We start from the raw sequence: 20905 nt of genomic DNA, 5'->3' as shown, positions 1-20905 counted from the left end.
AGTCGTGCTGGTTGATACAGACCATATTTGCTCCTGAGCTATGATGACATTTCCAGTTAGCTTAATGTGAATGTTTTAGAAATTTCCCACAATGGAAAGTTCTATTTGACATAGGAAAGTTCAGCGGTCACTTTCATAGTCAGCTGTATGCCAAGAAATAACGAAAACAATGGATTACATAGTGCAGCCTTGGGACATGGGAAATTTCTTAGAAGATGGATGAATCATATTATTAATACGTGTTGCAAGGCCTGAGGCCTTATATTGGAAAATAAAGAAAAAAGTTGTTAATTTTGAAAGTTTATAAGCTTTTTGTGTTTTCTTTGTTATACTTTGTGTAGATTTTATTCTGTTTAGTTTGTTTTTAGCGATTAAAATATTAAAATCCGGGGCTGGCCTGGTGGTGTAGTGGTTAAGTTTGTGTGCTCTCCTTTGGTGGCCCAGGGTTCACCGGTTTAGATCCTGGGCGTGGACCCACACACCGCTCAGCAAGTCATGCCGTAGCGGCTTCCCACATACAAAATAGAGGATGACTGGCACAGATGCTAGCTCAGAGCCAATCTTCCTCAAAAGAAAAAATCCTAAAATAGAGTGTTTTAGGAAAGAGATAATTAACATCACTGTGCGTGAATTATGTTCAAACAGCATAAGGTCAGAAAAAAATGATAATCCCTCCAAATTAGATTATATAATGCCTTCGACTAGAAAAAAATGATAATCCTGTTGAATTAGATTAGATTTGTTTGAATTCTGAATTAGATAATCCCTTCGAAGTAGGATAATTATTGTCCTTCTCCCAATCTTGCCTTCTCAAGAGGGAAGGGGAAATTATGGCTAGTGTCTAGATCCTGATTTGTTGTACCCCTTGGCCACCTTCAAAATCTGTGACATTCTCAGTCGTGAATCAGATCTGGTCTGCGATTTCTTCCTGTAAATGATTATGGCTGTTCACTTACAAAAGGCCGCTTTAATTGAGGCTATTTCTATTTAACAGAAAGACAGGTGGAAAGAACTGATTGGAAATGATTCAAATGTCATTTTTACATTGAAAATGTCGTCTTATAAGTTTTGTTAAGCAGCCTTTTCGTAGAGGCAGAAGGGCCGACGGCTTTAGCAGCCTCAGAAGAGAGATGAATCTGAAGGATTTAAATCTGAAGGCCAGCAATGTTTAGCTGGTGTGAGCCCATATAATAGTTCTACCAGTTAAAAATGATGAAATTCTTTCACACCTATTGGAAAATAGCCACTGTTAAAGCTGGTCACCTTCAAGGTCTTGCTTTAGTACTGTAGCCAGTATCTATTCTGATTAAGTGGTTGCCATACCTCACTGGTTCTTCTGTATTTAGAGTATTTAGCCCACCTATAAAAAGGGAGACATTTTTGGACTATTGATAAAAATCGGGTTTTGATAACCATCAGGGAGAAGCAAATCAAACCATAATGAGATGTCACTTCATCCTCCCCAGAATGGCTGTAATCCAAAAGACAGCTAATAGTAAGTGTTGGCGAGGATGTGGAGAAATTGGAACCCTCAAACGCTGCTGGTGGGAAGACAAGATGGTGCAGCCACTGTGGAAAACTGGCAGCTCTTCCAAAGGTTGACTGTAGAGTTGCTATCTGACCCAGCAGTTTTACTCCTGGGTGTACATACTCAAGAGAAATGCAACGTACGTCAACATAAAAACTTGTACAGGAATGCTCAGAGCGGCATTATTCATATTAGCTGAAGGGTAGAACCAACCCAATGGCCATCAGCTGATGAATGAATAAATGAAGCATGGGGTATTCACGCATTGGAATATTGTTCACCCCTGAAAAGAAATGAAATACTGACACATGCTACAATGTGGATGAACTTTGAGGACATTATGCTAAGTGAAAGAAGCCAGTCACAAAAGACCACATATTCTGTGATTTCTTTTATATGAAATGGCCAGAAGCAGCAAATCTGTAAGACTGAAAGTAGGTTTTTCTGGTTCCAGGGCTGGAGGGTGGGGGAAGGGAGTGGAGAGTGACTGCTTTTGGGGGTGACGAAAATGTTGTAAAGGTGATTGCGGTGACGGATGCACACCTCTGCAGATATACTAATAATCATCGAATTATGTGCTTTAAATGGATTAATTGCAAACTATGTGAATTATATCTCAATAAAGTTGTATGAAAAAAAGAATTGAGTTTTGACCATGTGGCATAATCTGTATCACTGCACTTTTTAGGGTCTCTCTCCTCCCCACAGCCCTGAGGACAGGCAAGGTCATGCCCCCGTTTTACAGATTTGGAGATTGAGGCTTCGAGAGAGTGTTTTGCGGGAGTCATACAGCTTCTGGTCTAAGATTAATACAGAGGAGCCTGGAGCGAGTACTGACTGATTCTATTTTCTCCACCTCAGCCAGTAGCAGGGAGCGAGATGGCTTTTCATTTAAACGCATGTGTATCCTGACAAGGATACAATATTCCATGAAAATCTTTGCTTATAAGTAGAAAGTTTCTATTTCAAAGCTGGAGAGAAAAAGAGTTAAAGTTGGAGGCCGGTGACGTAATGTGGGTTATGATTGTTCCTTGCTTGTTGTATGTGTGTGGATAACGTTTTTAAGTGACAGCAAGAGAGCAGATACTACACAGGATTGAATAGGCTGGAAAAGATGAGTCAAAGCTGCTACCTCTTATTTTATGATTCTGTATGGTTAAGTTTATTTTCTCCATGATAGCAATTTCTAAGGAATTAGGAAGAAATGCTTTTGAGTTTCATTTTCCCAAGGTATATATGCATATTAAAGTGAAATGGCAAGTCCAGTTTACTCTTTGAAGTATAGTTAATATGTTACCCAACTGCAGCCTGGCTGGACACCCAGGGCAAACGCCTCTATTTATACGCATCGTGGGTGGGGAGGTGGGTGGAGGTGTCTCTTACAGCTGACGCTGTCAGAACAGGAAGCAGAGTTATCATCTCTTTGTAGAAGATCAGAAACATTCAAAGGCCCTTAGTTGTGACAATTAAAAAAAAACACACACACAAGAAAAAAAAAACGACCTAAGGAGTTTTCACTGACTGCTAAGTGTAACTTCCTGTCTGGTATGTAGAGGAGATTGGGTTAGGTTTAGTCAGATCCTCTCATGGGAAAAATAAAAGCCACCCCAAAACAGGACATCCCAGTGTGCAGTTCGCAGGCTGCTTTTGTTGTCCACTTCCTCTGCATCTTTTTCCTCGTCCTTCAAGCAGATGTAGGTGATGAGCGGCCCGGCAGCCACCACGTTTCGTTGGAAAAAGTGCAGAGTGGATTTGCCAGGGCGAGCAGCTGGCGGGGCTTGCAAGCAGTTACCAGGTAAGTTTGTCAACCTGCATGACTCCCAGCCGGTGAGGTTTTGAAAAGAGGACGTTAGCAAGGACAGATCGTTTCAGTCACTGCTGAGCCCGATTTGTTAGCAGAGCTCTGAAGGAAGGGCCTGGCTGGTGACAGAACAGCCCTGGCTCTTCCTCCGGACGCTGCACCTCTGCAGACTCCGAATGGTGGAGACCAACGCTGTCTGCTTCAGCCTTCTCTTCCCAATGCGATCATTTGCCAGTTACTGGCTTCTTTGGGAAAAGGACTCCAGGAACCATAAATTTCTTGTAACGGATGTGCTTCTCTTTACCTCTCTCTACTTTCAAAGTAGCTTATTATATTCTGTTTACCGTCGGTAGAGAAAGTTTCCTCTGTGCTGGTGAATACTGATAGAGCTCATCCCATATTGTATTCGATGTGTTGTGTTGGCTAAAAGGATATTTTACTTTTTAAATTATAGAGTTCAGAGCTGATGAAGGGGAGAATCAGACATTTGTGCTTTTGGGGGGACTGTAAATAAAGGGTTTTTTGTTGAATGCAGTCTTGTCTAGGAGAAATGTTGATGCAGAACTTTATATAGGATGCGGTCATGCACCTTTTTCCACTGGAATTTACTTCCACGGTGACCTACTTTTTCTCATCAGTTCAGACATCCACATCTTGCTTTAGTATGTGTATCTGTGTACTCGTCTAATAAGCTCTCTGAGAAACAAACCCTAAATGATATGTTTTGTCTGATCTTACATGTCATGCATGAATATTGTCACTATGGAAAAACTTTTAGGCTGTGTAGAATTTTTTAAAGATGTTTTTCTTTCCTTTGGAATTACTCTTTCCCTCGTAATGTTTATGAATGAGGTGGCAACCGCTTGTACGCATCATCTCTGTGGAGCAAATTTAAACTAAAATGATTGGAGCAGCCCATATTTTCTTAGTAAATTTGGTTTCTTCGCCAAGTGTAATAGATCAGTGTGCTATAATTCTCTTCTTGGGCTATTACTACTTTCTGTCTTATTTAAAGAACCATGTGGTCCGGCAGAAAGCTCAGAGAGCTTCCAGGGACTGACTTCAAACCCCAGGCACAGAAACAGCAGTTGCAGCATCGTGGCCTTGCAAAGACCTCTCTTGACTCTCACTTAACCCTCTTTCTTTCCCCCACGTTAGTAGTTTCCGTGGTCTCCTCATCTGCGTCTTGACGGTCTTGCTTGGGTCTCAGGCGTCTATGGTGGTTGAAATCAGAAGACAATTAGAAGGAAAATACAAACACACCTTCACATAGTGAGCAGACTTTTAAATGAGTAGACTGCAGCTTTAAATAGGAGCCTGGTGTGTATAGATAGCATTCTTTCCTGTCTTCTGACCAGTTCACCAAAGGCTTTAGGAAAATAGAAAGCAGTTTTAAAAAAGAAATATTTCGGGGCATGTTATTTTAATAAAAATAGAAAACCAATGTGTACATAATTTCAAATTCCACAAGGGCCCTGGCTCTCTTCTCTTTGGTCGTTAGTGAACTGCATGTCTTCTCATGGCTGCGGCATAGTGATCTTGCCAGAAGTAGAGACAGAAAAGCCTACGTTTCATGACGGTGTTCTCTGTGGCAGCACACGGCCTTTCTGGTCTTCAGAGCGGTCTGCGTAGTAGGTTAAACCTGGAGACAAATCCTTTCCTTACAGACCCCCAGGAAGGTGGAAAGAGTGAGACCTAAGTATTTTGCATTGAACTTTCGCCAGTGCAGAGGATGATATTTCAAATGTTGCAGAAACTAAAGGGAATAAGGAAACAAATAAGACGGAATAGATTTAGTATACATATTTGCTCAAAATTAGCCTTTCAGTGTTATTTTTGAAATTGCTGGTCCTTTGCTCTCCAATGTCTTGTAGAATGTGCAGCTACTGTATTTGCCTCACAGCTATCCACTGAGATAGAACAGGGCAAAACTGAGTAGATTGAAATCTGAATCTCTGTGTCTGTCTGTCTGTCTATTGATCTATCTTTGATATAGAATCTTTTTATTTCAAAATATTTACTATAAGCTTTTGTTAGATATTTCCTTTGTTTTTCTTAATCTTATTGTCTATGGTCAAATGACCAATATTAAAAATAATCTAATTGAGGGAGACCAAAGTTTAGGGGAAAAAACCCTTGAAAATGTGAAATACAAAATTATTTGGAGGCCATGGGCTGACCCCACTGCCGAGTGGTTAAGTTTGTGCACTCTGCTTCAGTGGCCCAGGGTTTGCTGGTTCAGCTCTTGGGTGTGGACCTACATACCACTCATCAAGCCATGCTGTGGCTGCATCCCACATTGAGGAACTAGAATGACTTGTGTACAACTAGGATGTACAACTATGTGCTGGGGCTTTGGGGAGAAAAAAAAAAACAGAGGAAGATTGGCAACAGATGTTAGCTCAGGGCCAATCTTCCTCACCAAAAAAAAAAAAAAACATTAAAAATGTATTTGGAGGGCTTACAGGACTCATAGGCATGTACTGATGTACGGATGGCATATGTCTAGATTGTCCTCAGGAAACCACCTCTGGGAGCTTGCTTTCCTGCTATCCTTTCTGCTTTCTTCTCGGTGGATAGGCCCCTATGCCAGCCCTTTCCTTTCTAGATGGACTGGTTAAAGTATTACTCAACCTTGGCTCCTCGGTAGCATCCCCAGGCTGCTGGAGCCCCATGCCCAGAAATCCTGTCTAGTTAGCCTGAGGCCTTGCCTTGCAGCGGGTCAGCACCTCGGGATGGCTGGAGTGCAGCATTGGTCGTTCCCTCCCGGCCTGGTGGCTCCTGGAGGGGCTGCTGGGGGCCCAGGCACTGCGGGGCAACAGGCCGGGTCTGCCTGTGGGATGTCCAGGTAGTCCCTCTGAGCAGAGGCTGGCTGGGCCGGGGCGAGAGAGAACGTTCTGTCCGGCTGTGGCCGGGCGGGGGTCACCTGTCATCTGGGAGGAGGCGCTGGGAGGAGCTCACAGGATGGGCTGACCTCGCGCGGCAGAGCAGACCTCTCGGAAGAGACAAGGCTCCGGGCTGTCGGCTCCTCGTGAACGAGAACCTTCGAACGAGCATTTCTGCAGGGGCTGAGGTGTCTGGGTGCGATGTGGGGCGGTGGGGTGCTCCAGGAGCTTCCTGAAGGTTCCCTGGGCGAGGGTTCGTGGGAGAGGAAGGAGCGTGATTGTCTTTGCCAGCTGTTAGGGCTGCCTGACCCGCCAGGTGACTGTAGCAGGATAAAGGGACACAGCGTTTAGGGTGACCAGAGGTGGTAAGATGTGTCTGGGAAAGTTTCTCAGCGCTTGTGAAGTTTTAGCTGATCTTAGTGTTTTTAAAGAAAATGAGTTGGTGGTTAGGACGACCAGGTGGAATATAATTTGCAGAGGCTTGAGAGAGAACATTGTTAAGTTGGGAGAAGAGTGGACACGGTGACTTGGCTGAAACGAAAGAATCTGGGGGGACATGAGAAGTCTGATTAACGTGGAACTGACCAGTTGGTGAAGGGATGGGACCTGGCCTGGGTTCCCCCGCCATTGACTGTGAAAGGCCTGGAACCTCTGAGATGGGGCTCCAACGGGACTGTCCCCTGGGGGTTGTGTTAGGGGTGTCACACGTTTTAAAGCACTTTGCAAGCTATAGTGACAGTTCCAGGTAAATAAGTTCTGTAAAAATTATAAAAATATAGTCAGTTGATAATCAGCTTTGCCTGCTAGAGTCTAGGAATAGGAAATCAAATATTATGTTCATCGCAGTACTTAAAATATATGTAAGCTGAAGCTGTGTTTTTCCTTGGCATTACTTGAAAGGTATGCCCATTGACACGGATCCTGGATCCGTTTCATGTTTCTCTTGGGTTCTTTGACCCTCCACTTAGAGGGCACCAGGTGCTTCCTGTTCTAATATTTGCAAATTCAGGATTTGGTTGGAGGGCCATCGAAAGGCCTGGTTCGAGAATTAGATAGCATCAGGGCACAGTGACTGACTTGCTCCTGCCCCAATATGTTGACCTTGATTTGAACAGTTCAATGAACTGGCAACTCAAGTGGTTTTTTCCCATTGAGCTGGAACATTCATTGTTTTGCAGAGGAAGATGAGTCATAGCCCAGTTTTACCATTGTGCCGAAGTGAAATTTTAGTCTGGGACCAAAGGAACTCAGGGCACACTTTCTGTCTAACCCACAGTGTGAAATCTGGATTGTGAGCCGGGCAGGAATTAGTGCGGCCTGCTCTGCAGAGTTGCTCTCAAGTGTTTTAATGCAATAAATTTTTGAACCCAAATCTGATTTTTAATAATGCATTTAAAATAGCTTTTAAAAATACCTTAAGAATCAGGCTCTTTCTTAAGAAAACTCAACGCAGAGTAAAAATTATACAAAAAATTGTATGGTTTCCACAAAAAAGTGGAAAATTTTCATTCCCTCTCCCCCTCCGTAACTGTTATTAATAGTTTTGTTTGTCCTGCCACTTTTTTTGTATGAATTATGCAAATGTATGGCTTTATATCTAAGTTCCCAGAAGCGGTTTTTCTTTTTGAACCAAAGTTGAAACCATCCTGTAGGAGTGGTGTCCCATTTAGAAAAATTATTAAAATTAGTGATCTGCGTGCGTACACACATCTCAGTTCATTTGCGTAATTGCTTTTACTGTTAAATTGCTGTCCACAAAGAGGAGAGAGATGAAAAGTGGTACAGAATTGTTTGAACTTGCATTGCTGCTTTTGTGAAGTTGAACTTCTCTGCACATGTTTATTGGCTCTTGGCACAAATTCTTTAATAAATTGCCTTTTCCTCCATGGCCCGTTTTCTTCCATTGTTTGGATCTCAGACTTTTAAACTCTTACTGATTCTGAAGGAAATTCCTACAAAACAGCAGATTTGGAATGACTTATTTGAATTTCTTTTAAGACAGTTAATTTCCAACTGAGAAGACAGACGTGATTTCTGGGTCTCTGGGACAGAGCTTGCAGTCTTTGGATTTAGATTCTCTATTTTCTCTTTCTCTTTTGGCCAGTGTGGCAGCTGTCATCATCTCAGACTGGGCTGAGACTGGTATTTATTTAGGGGCCCTACTATTTTATTCACTTTTCACATACTGATAAATTATTTTCATAGGGGTGGTGAATCTCAGGGTTGTTTATAGAATAACCTGTTCTGCACGTAATGTGTGGGACCTGTTAGAGTGAGCAGGAAGAGACTCCGGGGTTAGAGTGACAGCTGAATTCCAGCTGTGCTTTGTGACTCCTTAAAGCTGTGTGCACGTAAGAGCTCTTGCACATTGCTTGGCGGATTGCAGGAAGAATTATATAAGTGGTGACAGTTTTTGTTAGTAGAGCCTTTTAAGTTAATACAGGAAAAAAGAATGAAGCTTAGATGTTAAATGAAGATAAGACATTAGTTTTAATGAGGCCCCTATGCACCATCATCCTGAAAATTTACCAGCTTGTCCTCATCTTTCCATCTAGATCTGTCAGTGGTTTTTCACATCAAAGCATGAAGGCTGTAATTCTATACTGGGCTCATTTAACCACAGATCCAATACGTCACAAGAAATAAGAGAGCTGTATGGGACGGCAAATGGCCTGCAGTTGCTTGGAGAATATCTTTGTGGCAGGGTGCCCGAATTTTTTGCTGGATTCAAAGTTTACTTTCATCTGTTCAGAAAGGTTCTTACTGTTTGCAAGCAAGCGAGAGAAGCAGAGAGGATGGGCACTCAGCCTCCCGTATGAGTCTGTGCTGCTTGCTCTGTTTACCTTTTGGTGTCTTATATAAAAACCTTTATTTAGTCTGTGGAGAAGACTGTTTCTCCAAGTAGAGGAGAGCTGTCCTGATGGTGTGGAGACGTGATGGATTTCAGTTTCACGCCACTGATCCACCTGCCGTGAGAGGCGGGGCTGCACCGTGGTTGTAAGATAGGCATCTTGCACACGTTCTTCCAGGTCACTTGCACAGCATCAGAGGAAATGCCTCGTCAGATAGCGATCCTCTGGGCCCTCTGAGAAACAGCTCCTCCTGTCACACCAACTCTGACCCCTTTCTCCTGGCCCAGCCTGCCCCTCGACAGGAACCTGCTGTCAGAGTGAGTCTCCTGGTCTTGACTTGGCCTGTTTTCTTGTTTGACGCCTGGATTCTTTGACTTGGCTTCTGCTTCAACTCCTAGGCAGTAACTCCTTTTCTGATGTTAGTAACTCCTGGATTGTGTTTGACAGAAAAACTATTTCCCCCAACAGATTCACTTTCTCTCTGGGTAACCCCAGTCCGCCCATGCAATCTGGTATCTGACAATTCTCTAAAAACTGTTGACTTAGTTGTTAATAAATATTTATTGTCTAACTCTGGATAACCAGTGTTACAGCCAAAAAAGGACAATTATAGTGTGTGTGTGTGTGTGTGTGTGTGTGTGTGTGGTTGTGTATGGCAGTGATTTATGGGACATTTGGGAATAGAGGAGAAAAAACATCAGGAAATGGAAATACTTATATTTTATCTCTGCCGATGTGAATTCTTTAAAATAATGATCACATTCTGTCCTTATTCACATTCATTTAAAAATCATGCTGCATTTAGTAATGATGGGTTTTACAGCTGGGAGGGTATGGACAGTTTGCAAGGGAGTTGAAGAAACAGTTCTCATTTCCGCCCCCTATGTCCCACTGGACCTTTCTTATCTGTCCCCCTCCTTCCTGCCCATTTCTTCTGCTTTTACAAGGAGAATCTTAGGTTTTATGATGAGAATTTATTTTGTGGCTAAATGAACTAGGCACTACTTTACAAATGTCCTTGAGATTGCATTATGTGTATTTGCTGAATTTGTTGGTAGGCCTTAGGCTGCAAAATTTCTCTGAGTAACAAAATCTAAATAAAAATGAATGGTGTTGAACGTAAATCTCCCTCTTGATTACTGTAATAAAGAATTGACGTTCACTTCCCATAATTTGGGAGTCATTCAGTGGGTAGTATCTGCCTGGTGTTTTATGATGAACAGTTCTTGTCATATTGGGTTTGTAGCAGGAAGAAAGTAAGCGTTGATTCCCTGTACTTTTCTAAATTTCTCATCTATTTATGTTTCTTAAATAGAGTAGTGCAGGTTTCTGTCAACTTCAGTTGCGCCACACGTGGCTAAGAATTAGATGTAAGAAAAAAAAAAAAGTAGCCCAAAATAGATGATTTAGACAAGATTTATTGAGCCCTGCTGTTTTCTGGGTCCTGTTACAGTTGCTGGGGCATTTTAAATCCGGTTTTAAATTTAGTAATTCTTTTCGCCGGCCGCCTAGGACCACTGCATATGCCCCGCAGACCAGACGGAGATTACCGTGGACATTTGTCCCTTGGAGTGTGCAGTGAGGGGACATCCATCAAGTGCCTTACGTCCTCAGTTGGTGACTGTTTTCTTAATTCACATTTGAGTAATCAGTTTCTAGATCTAGGGCAGTAAATTAGAAGGGGAGGGGGCTTGAGTGCTGCTAAAAATGGACACGATAACGGTAGTGAGTTATGCTGATTGTAGAGGAGACGAAGAAATAAAGAGCAGCGCGGTAAAGGCTCAAAGCCAAACAACTTGGGCCCATATGGCACTATATTTTGCTATTCAAGTTGGCAAAAATTGTAAAAACCCTTAGGACGTGATAAAGCTCTTCCGGTGGTGTGACTCTGCCATTGAGGGAAGGCAGGATGGTTTTCTGGGCTGCAGCATCCACTCGGACTGGAATCCTGCTTGCATATTTTGTTGGACCCAACTGAATTAAGACAAAGCGCCTTTCTCTGGCCCTGGAGTGGCCTGAGTTAGGCTCATGTGCCCGGCTGGTTTCCAGCTGCGGGGGTTGGTCCTGTGCAGCCAGCGTTCAGTGACTTCCAGAAGCACTGCAAATGTTCTTGGTCCTGAGCCGGCCTCTGTGGAACTGGGCTGTGTTTGGTTTCTTCTGCTGTTAGATCCTCAACAATTCACTCCAACGCTGGGTCAAGCACACCTTTTCCAGGAATTCTTTCCCGACCTTCCCTGATAGAAAGCATTTAGAATAGCCTGTTACTGCTCTTGTAAGTGCTGTATAAATATTTGCCATTATTATTACTGTTGTTGATATCCTCATTTCAGCGATTTCTCATAAGTTAAAAAAACAGCTAAGAAAGACAGATCAGGATTTCTTGATAGAGTGAAATCTGCACATGTATTAAAAATAGGGTGATATTTACCTCCAATTTGTCAGAGGCAGTGCATGTGGGAGGAAGAGGTGTAAGCTCCATCCACAAGGAGGCTTGTCTCCTTGGCTTTCCCTCACCTGCCATCTTCCTTTCCGACCTTGTAGCCCCGTGAAATGGGAGCTGTGGATGCAGCCTGTGGTGTGGAATCTGGAGACCGGTTGTTCCTCCAGGCTCCTTCACGCCAACCTGTAGCCGCTGTGAGCTGCTAACAGTTCAGCCAGGCTAGGAGCCTGTCCTCGTGCCAGATTCCCCTCGTTTCCCCATGATGATATGTTATTAGTACCCTGATCCCTGTTATTTGTTGAGTTAATCTGCGCTTCGGGGAGCTCCGAAGATCACAGCATTTTGTTTCCAGGGACCTCGTTTCCTAATATATGTTCTGGGCAGATGAGATGAGACTCAAGACAGTTAAGCCCAACAATTTAATATCTACAAATAGTGTTTTATCTTTAACCTTCCTATCCATTCCTTTTCAGCATCCTAGAAACAGATGCTTAAATTGTTTAAACAGACAGTCCCCTGTTTTTCATTCTAAGGTGTCTATTTTCCTATAAACAAGATATGACTTATGTTTTTAATCCCCATCCATGAGAACAGAGGCGTCAATGGGGTATGAGGATCAGATGAAATCCCCCCAGGTTAGAATCACTGATCGCAGGACTTCCTGCGGAAATTCTGACAGCCTGATTTTTTTTTCTCCTTTGAATTCACTTGGCTGTTTTTGGCAAACATTTATTTGTCAATATTGATTGATTATAAAAATAATTATTAAAATAAATTTAAATAGGAGATAAAAATTAAATTTAGTAATTTAAAATTATTAAAATGTGATAGCCTTGTTGGTTGAATGATTGATCTATCTACTTAAGCAAATTAGTAAATGTACTCAGAAGGCAGGTTTTATATCCCATGTGGCGGATATGATCAGGTTCATTGCTGTAGGGAGAGCGTGAAGGATCGAGCCTGTCTTTCCTTTGCCCCGTCTTGTCCCGAGCACATTTGTATTTTGACTTGGGCTTCGGGTCAGACTGCCTGAATTTCCGTTCAGGTACTTCTGTATACTAGCTGTGTACAACCTAGGCAAGTTCCTTAATTTTAAGTGACCTCTGACCTCTTCTGAAAGAGGACTGTAAAAGCATTTACCCCTTAGGGATGTTGTGGGGATTAGATTACATAGTGATCCACGGAAGAAGCATTCAATACATGTTGCTAATAGTAGCAACAGTAATAATGTTACTACTCTTACTATTATTGATAAATTTAAAGTAATTTAAACTACCTTGTATAAGAGAGCTGCTAAAATGAATCAGACTTAGCTGAATTGAAATTTGATTTTTTTTGCCCATTCGCTTTAGGTGGTAGTGAGCTATGAAATAACTAAAAGATCAGGAGGTGGGTATAAAATCTAGGTGACTCATTCTTACACTGAACAGAACTATTAAGACTTCAGAACTTAAAGTATGACATTTCTTGCTGTTCCATGGAAATCCTTGTTCCTAATTTCTTGATATTAACTATCTTAGTTCGTTAAACTCAACAATCTTAGTTTGTTAAACTCTTGTGTTGTTAGAATGAGATGTTCCTTATTTCATAAAATGTTTAGTTCTTTAAAGGAAATTCCAAGTTTCTTACTCCATTGTTGAGTGTTTTCTCTTAAAAATCACAGTAATGTCAAAGAATGTTAGAAAAGAAAAAATATCCATTCCTATTTCTACTATCTTAATAGTAACTTTCATATCTTATTTTCCCAGTTAGCCCCTATAATCACATTTTAAAATAATTGTAATTACACTACTGAACAAGCAATGGATCATTGAAGAAATTAAAGAAGAAATCAAAAAATACCTGGAAACAAATGAAAATGATAGCATGCCATACCAACTCATATGGGACACAGCAAAAGCTGTATTAAGAGGAAAATTCGTTGCAATACAGGCACATCTTAACAAACAAGAAAAATCCCAAATAAGCAATCTTAAACTACACCTAACTGAACTAGAGAAAAAAGAACAAATAAAACCCAAAGTCAGCAGAAGGAGAGAAATAATAAAAATCAGAGCAGAAATAAATACTATTGAAATGAAAAAGGCAGTAGAAAGGATCAATGAAACAAAGAGCTGGTTTTTTGAGAAGATAAATAAAATTGACAAACCCCTAGCCAGACTTACAAAGAAAAAAAGGGAGAAAGCTCAAATAAACAAAATCAGAAATGAAAGAGGAGAAATAACAACAGGCTCTGCAGAAATACAACGGATTATAAGAGAATACTACGAAAAACTATATGCCAACAGAATGGATAACCTAGAGGAAATGGATAAATTCTTGGACTCCTACAATCTCCCAAAGCTCACTCAAGAAGAGGCAGACAATTTGAACAGACCAATCACAAGGAAAGAGATTGAAACAGCAATCAAAAACATCCCAAAGAATAAAACCCCAGGACCAGATGGCTTTCCTGGGGAATTCTACCAAACTTTCAGAGAGGATTTAATACCTATCCTTTTCAAGCTATTCCAAAAAATTAGGGAAGATGGAATACTTCCTAACACATTCTATGAGGCCAACATCACACTGATACCAAAACCTGATAAGGACACCACGAGAAAAGGGAACTACAGGCCAATATCACTGATGAACATAGATGCAAAAATTCTAAACAAAATTTTGGCAACCAGAATTCAGCAATTCATCAAAAGGATCATACATCATGATCAGGTGGGATTCATACCAGGGACACAGGGATGGTTCAACATCCGCAAATCAATCAACATGATATACCACATCAACAAACTGAGGAATAAAAACCACATGATCATCTCAACAGTTGCAGAGAAGGCATTTGACAAGATCCAACAGCCATTTATGATAAAAACTCTGAACAAAATGGGCATAGAAGGAAACTACCTCAACATAATAAAGGCCATATATGACAAACCCATAGCCAACATCATACTCAATGGGCAAAAACTGAACGCCATTCCCCTGAAAACAGGAACGAGACAAGGATGCCCTCTATCACCACTCTTATTCAACATAGTACTGGAGGTCCTGGCCAGAGCAATCAGGCAAGAAAAAGGAATAAAAGGAATCCAAATAGGGAGGGAAGAAGTGAAACTCTCGCTGTTTGCAGACGACATGATCTTATATATAGAAAACCCCAAAGAATCTATTGGAAAACTCTTAGAAGTAATCAACAACTACAGCAAAGTTGCAGGGTACAAAATCAATTTGCATAAATCAGTAGCAGTTCTATACTCCAATAACGAACTAACAGAAAAAGACCTCAAGAACACAATACCATTCACAATCGCAACAAAAAGAATAAAATACCTTGGGGTAAATTTAACTAAGGAAGTGAAGGACCTATATAATGAAAATTTTACAAGGCCTTTCTGAGAGAATTGGATGACAACATAAGGAGATGGAAAGACATTCCATGTACATGGATTGGAAGAATAAACATAGCTAAAATGTCCGTTCTACCTAAAGCAATCTACAGATTCAACGGCATCCCAATCAGAATCCCAGTGATATTCTTTATAGAATTAGAACAAAGAATCCTAAAATTCATATGGGGCAACAAAAGACCCCGAATTTCTAAAGCAATCCTGAGAAAAAAGAACAAAACGGGAGGCATCACAATCCCTGACTTCAAAACATACTACAAAGCTACAGTAATCAAAACAGCATGGTACTGGTACAAAAACAGTTGTACAGATCGATGGAACAGAATTGAAAGCCCAGAAATAAAACCACACATCTATGGACAGCTTATCTTTGACAAAGGAGCTGAGGGCATACAATGGAGAAAAGAAAGTCTTTTCAACAAATGGTGCTGGGAAAACTGGAAAGCCACATGTAAAAGAATGAAAATTGAGCATTCTTTTTCACCATTCACCAAAATAAACTCAAAATGGATCAAAGACCTAAAGGTGAGACCTGAAACCATAAGGCTTCTAGAAGAAAACATAGGCAGTACACTCTTTGACATCAGTATTAAGAGGATCTTTTTGGACGCCTTCTCAGAGAAGGGAAACAATAGAAAGAATAAACAAATGGGACTTCATCAGACTAAAGAGCTTCTTCAAGGCAAATGAAAACAGGATTGAAACAAAAAAACAACCTACTAACTGGGAAAAAATATTTGCAAGTCATATATGTGACAAAGGATTAATCTCCAAAATACATAAAAAACTCACACAACTCAACAACAAAAAATCAAACAACCCAATCAAAAAATGGGCTGGAGACATGAACAGACATTTCTCCAGAGAAGATATACAGATGGCCAACAGGCACATGAAAAGATGCTCATCATCGCCGATCATCAGGGAAATGCAAATCAAAACTATACTAAGATATCACCTTACACCCATTAGAATGACAAAAATATCTAAAACTAATAGTAAGAAATGTTGGAGAGGTTGTGGAGAAGAAGGAACCCTCATACACTGCTGGTGGGAATGCAAACTGGTGCAGCCACTATGGAAAACAGTATGGACATTCCTCAAAAAACTAAAAATAGAACTACCATACGATCCAGCCATCCCACTACTGGGTATTTATCCAAAGAGCTTGAAGTCAGCAATCCCAAAAGTCCTATGCACCCCAATGTTTATTGCAGCATTATTTACAATAGCCAAGACATGGAAGCAACCTAAGTGCCCATCAACAGACGAATGAATAAAGAAGATGTGGTACATAAATACAATGGAATACTACTCAGCTGCAAAACAGAGCAAAATCATTCCATTTGCAATAACATGGATGGACCTTGAGGGAATTATGTTAAGTGAAATAAGCCAGCTAGAGAAGGATAATCTGTGTATGACTCCACTCATATGAGGAATTTAAAAATGTGGACTAAGAACAGTTTGGTGGATATCAGGGGAAAGGTGGGGTGGGGGGTGGGCACAAAGGGGGAAGTGGTGCACTTACAACACGAATGACAGACATTAATCTACGACTGAAATTTCACAAGGTTATAACCTATCATTAACTCAATAAAAAAAATAAATAAATTTAAAAAAAAGCAAAAAAAAACAAACAAAAACAAAAAATAAAATAATTGTAATTATATAATACTCCTAACTTTTTGTTCTGGTATTTTAGTTTTATATTATTTCCTAAGTATTTTTGATGTTTCTGTTAGGTAGTTATTCTATAATTTATTTGACTCTTTCTCTGTTTTTTGATATTTAATTTATTCTGGGTCTTTCACCATTATGGGTAATAGTGCAGTGAAAATTATCTTTATTGATCAGTAAAATGAGATAATAAAAATAATTAACGTAGCGTTGTTGTGAGGATTGTATGGATTAATAGATATGAAGCAGGGTTTCTCAGCCGTGGCACTATTGCTGTTTGGGCCAGATAAATCTTTGCTGTGGGGGCCGTCATGTGCGCTGTAGACGTTTAACAGTATTCCTGGCCTCTGCCTACCGTTTTGACAAACAGAAATGTTTCCAGACATTGCCAGGTGTCTCCTAGAGCGCGGAGTGGCTCCCAGTTGAGAACCCTGATGTGAAAGAGTTAGAACATCCTGGCCCTGCTCCAGTGAGTGCTATTCACTAGTAATATTTGCTATTACTATTACTGTTGTTGGTGTCATTCTTCATTTCAGTTATTTATTTCTGATAAGTTCCTAGAAATAGAATTTCTGGGACAAGTGGTTTAATTTTAGGGTTTCTGACATGTATTGCTAAATGGTCTCTAGAAAGGCTCTGTTAGGTTTAATGCCTCCAGTTATATATAAATATGTCTCTATCTCTGAGATCCAGCCAGTATCCAATTGTGGGTACCACTTGTTGTTTTATTTTCAATTTCTCTAATTACTGCTCAAGACAAGTATTTTATTTTCTTTTTTTTTTTTTAAGATTTTATTTTTCTTTTTTCTCCCCAAAGCTCCACGGTACATAGTTGTATATTTTTAGTTGTGGGTCCTTCTAGTTGTGGCATGGGGGATGCCGCCTCAGCATGGCTTGATGAGTGGTGCCTTGTCCGTGCCCAGGATCCGAACCGGCGAAACCCTGGGCCTCTGAAGCGGAGCTCGACAACTTAACCACTTGGCCAGAGGGCCAGCCCCAAGACGAGTATTTTCTATGTTTCTTCACTTGTATTGCCACATCTGATGATTCTGGTAATGGCCTTTGTTGGCTTCCGCCATTTTTTTTTTTTTTGAGCAATTTTGCCATCCACCACTTGAAGTTGAAAAGTCATATCCTCTATAACCAAGTCTGTGTTAAATTTCTTTTCTTGATCTTTAATAACATCCAAGTTGAACATTGTTGATGTCCTTTCAGATTCTTGTGTTTTTGTTGGTTCAGATTAAGAGCAGTAATTGACAGTGTCCCATATAAGGAGAACTTTCAGGATTTAAATATAAGGTGATGTCCTGTTTTTTGAAGGATAATTTTGTGGAGAAGCACCCAGCTTTGTATTCAGTGACATGTGTCATTTATCAAAGGTGCTTGCCTCTGGCTTACTTTTGGAAATAGTCCCAGTCCAGCTATAGCCGAGGCTGGTGCTGCCCTGCTCACATCCTCTGCTTTCCGCACTGGTGCTTGGGGACTTCCAGCTGCAGGCGTCTGTGTTCCTTGGCTTGAGGGCGTTCTCTGGCTGGAAAAGCTCACACCCAGGGTTGGCCGAGAGTGCCGGCCCCCAGCAGCCCACACCCAGTGACTGCTGTAGTATAAATCTGTACTATATACGTGTATAGTATAAATCCGTACCAGCTCTCTTGCATCTGCCTTTGAGATGAGCATTTGGCCCTGGTTTTCTCAGTTGAATTATGATTCAGTGGTAACTTACTTGAAAATGACCCTTTTATTGGCTACCTTTCCTGTCCTGTCACACTTCTTCACCATCCACCAGTGTTTCATGGGGTCACCTCCAAGATAAACTACTTATATTTGAATCTGTGTCTCAGTATTTGCTTCTGGGGGGTGGAACCAACCTAAGATGTTTGCCAACTTTTCCTTTGACCGTGACCTTTTCCTTTGACCTTGATGAAAGAAGAGGAAAAATCAGGCCAGGAGAATAGAAATCTTTTGAAGACCTGTCTGTATAGGAAGGAGATAAATTTAATTGATTCAAGAGACGACTTGGACAAGTAAATATTCTAGTTACTGCAGCCCAGGGTGTCCCAAGAAAGAGTCTCTGGACTGTATGATGGGGTTAAAGCCACAGCAGGATAGCTTTTAGTGTCCCCACCTAATGTGACTTTCCACCCACTTGCTTCACACCATGGAGGGATGCAGGCTTGCTGGATTTCAGAAAGACTGGTTTTCAGTTTGTGGCTTTCTCCACATAGAGACTGATTAATATTAGGAAGAGAAAAACCTCCTCATCTATAGCTTTCCTAATTTGTCCTTGTGTTTGAGCTAATTGTTAATGCCTTGGGAAAAACTTATAGCTTGCAGCTCTGCTAGCTTGGCGGACAGGGCAATATTAGTTTCAATTTCAGGCTTAGTCTGGAGGGCTGTGTTTGAATAAAAGCATCCCAGAGTTGAGGGAAAACCACAGTGGTCTTCTTCTGGATGCTAAAAGGGACTTTGCATGACTGATAAGGAAAAAAATGCCTTTTAAATTAGAGGCACAGGTCATTTCCAGGGCTTTTTGTATTATGCTGCCACTTCCTTACTCAAATTTAAAGAATAAAAACAAAGGCCCAATTAATAGTAATAATAACAGGAATGGAAACAAAGAAAAGAAAATGAGTAAAATAAATACAGTTGTAAATATTTGCTTTGTTAGTTAAAAAAAGTCAACTAATTGGAGCTGATTTCTAAAAAGTCAAATTTGGCTAGCACATAATAGCTAAATTTCTTTAACTGGGTGGGGTTGGAATGTTGAGGCCCTGATGTGGATGTCCCAGGCCAGGGTGGAAATTTCGCCTAAGGGCACTTACTGAAAGAGCCCTCTGGGGAGGGTAGGTGACTGGTGCCTACATGGGCTCCTGTCTCCCTGAGCCACCTCGCACCCTGCCGTCTGCTGATCGCCCAGCTGTGTTCTGTCAGTGCCCCCTCTGCAGATGGCCGACTTCCAGGAGCATTTGTCTCAAAGTCACATAGCTAGTTTGTTTCTTTGCCAGCAAAATGTTGACCGTAGTTTCTAAAAAGCTGAGGTCATTACATGGTCTTCAATGACCTTAGCTGTAAGTGAATGCGACCCAGAGTGACTCAAAATGAATGTTGGCCAGCATAGGTTTCACAGTTTCCATGTGAAAGTTCTTCCTTTGTTGTTTGGGATTAATAACTGAATAGGATGTAAAGCCAAATGATTTCATTGTTGAATACAGACTTGAAGGTCATGAGAAACTGCCTGTTCAAATTAAACTTTGCCGAGATGTGGTTAAAAGGTCTCCATTAACACCTGGATCATTTTTTGAAACAAGGCAGAGAAAAAAAGAGAGGAAAAAAGGGAAACATCCTTCTTTCTATGTTGTGAAAATTGATTTCAGCTACATCAAATGATGTGTTGGGTCCTTACGATGGGGGACCTGTGAGGATGAGTTTGCACTGTGAGTAACATTTTAAAACAAAGGTGTCTATTGAGGACTTACTGTGTGCCAGGTTGTTCACAATGAGTTTGTTGTGCCAAGAAATGTGGTAAAGAATTAGTTGTAGGTACACCTACTTTGTTAAAACTTGATTTTTAAGTTTTATATCATGTTGATTCACTATTTAAAATAGGATTTTGAATCAAGTTTTTAAGTACTTAGCACTTTGAATTTTGTTATGTCTTCAAAAGAATTTAATAGTCGCACGTACTAATTGATGAAAATACAGTAGTACTGAAATTTAAGAATACAGAGACCCAGGCACAGGAAACACAATATCTTATAGAACTGTATCTTGTACTTATCTTCTTTTCTATGTATTTTCTAGGCTTTGGAGTCAGAAGTTAGGAAAAGCTTGTCTCCTTGTCCGTATTTACTTTTCCCACTTGGATAAGGAACTGCCCTAGCTCTTGGCTATATATTTATAGACACATGTCCATTTGTATGATGAATTGCCACAGATCTAGCATCTATAACTTTTACATCATAAAGATAGATTCACTTTGAAAGTGACACACTGAGAGCCTGGTTTTCCCAGGACTGGTGCGTCGTGAAGTGGTAGAGGGGTGACTGGCCTACCTGGTTGGGTCCTGTTCGCTCCTGTGTTATTACTATATCTCCTTGCATTCTGGTTGGGTCTTCAACCTCCTCTCCCCGCGCGGCTTTGAGGCCCTAAGTCAGCTGGTAGGAATTTGCTTGTGTGGTAGCAATAACTACAGATGGCTGGAGATACAAGGTGCTCATGTAACAGTTCCATTAGAATTTTTCCATGCTTAAAGCAAACAAACAAAACAAAATGAAAAAACCCCTAAAACATTATAATTTTATTGGAGTTGAATTAT

General features: G+C 40.8%; 1 protein-coding gene across 14 annotated transcripts in view; it reads left to right on the top strand.

Moving 5' to 3' along the window:
• The window catches only part of UTRN (utrophin), a 486786-nt gene that overhangs the window by 58507 nt on the left and 407374 nt on the right, over window positions 1-20905 (top strand). For 9 of the 14 annotated variants that reach the window (XM_046669464.1, XM_046669463.1, XM_046669468.1 and 6 more), the window contains exon 1: window positions 3215-3323. The exons of the other annotated variants lie outside the window; for them this stretch is intronic. In XM_046669464.1, the coding sequence (XP_046525420.1) occupies window positions 3230-3323 (94 nt within the window). In that variant the 5' untranslated portion in view covers window positions 3215-3229. Of the gene's footprint in view, window positions 1-3214; window positions 3324-20905 lie in introns of those variants that run through there. 14 annotated transcript variants of the gene reach the window in all.

The sequence above is a fragment of the Equus quagga genome, chromosome 8, assembly GCF_021613505.1.
Source record: "Equus quagga isolate Etosha38 chromosome 8, UCLA_HA_Equagga_1.0, whole genome shotgun sequence".
Classification (NCBI taxonomy): Eukaryota; Metazoa; Chordata; class Mammalia; order Perissodactyla; family Equidae; genus Equus; species Equus quagga.
Note: the sequence above shows the minus strand (reverse complement) of the source record. Positions and strands in the feature narration are given on the sequence as shown.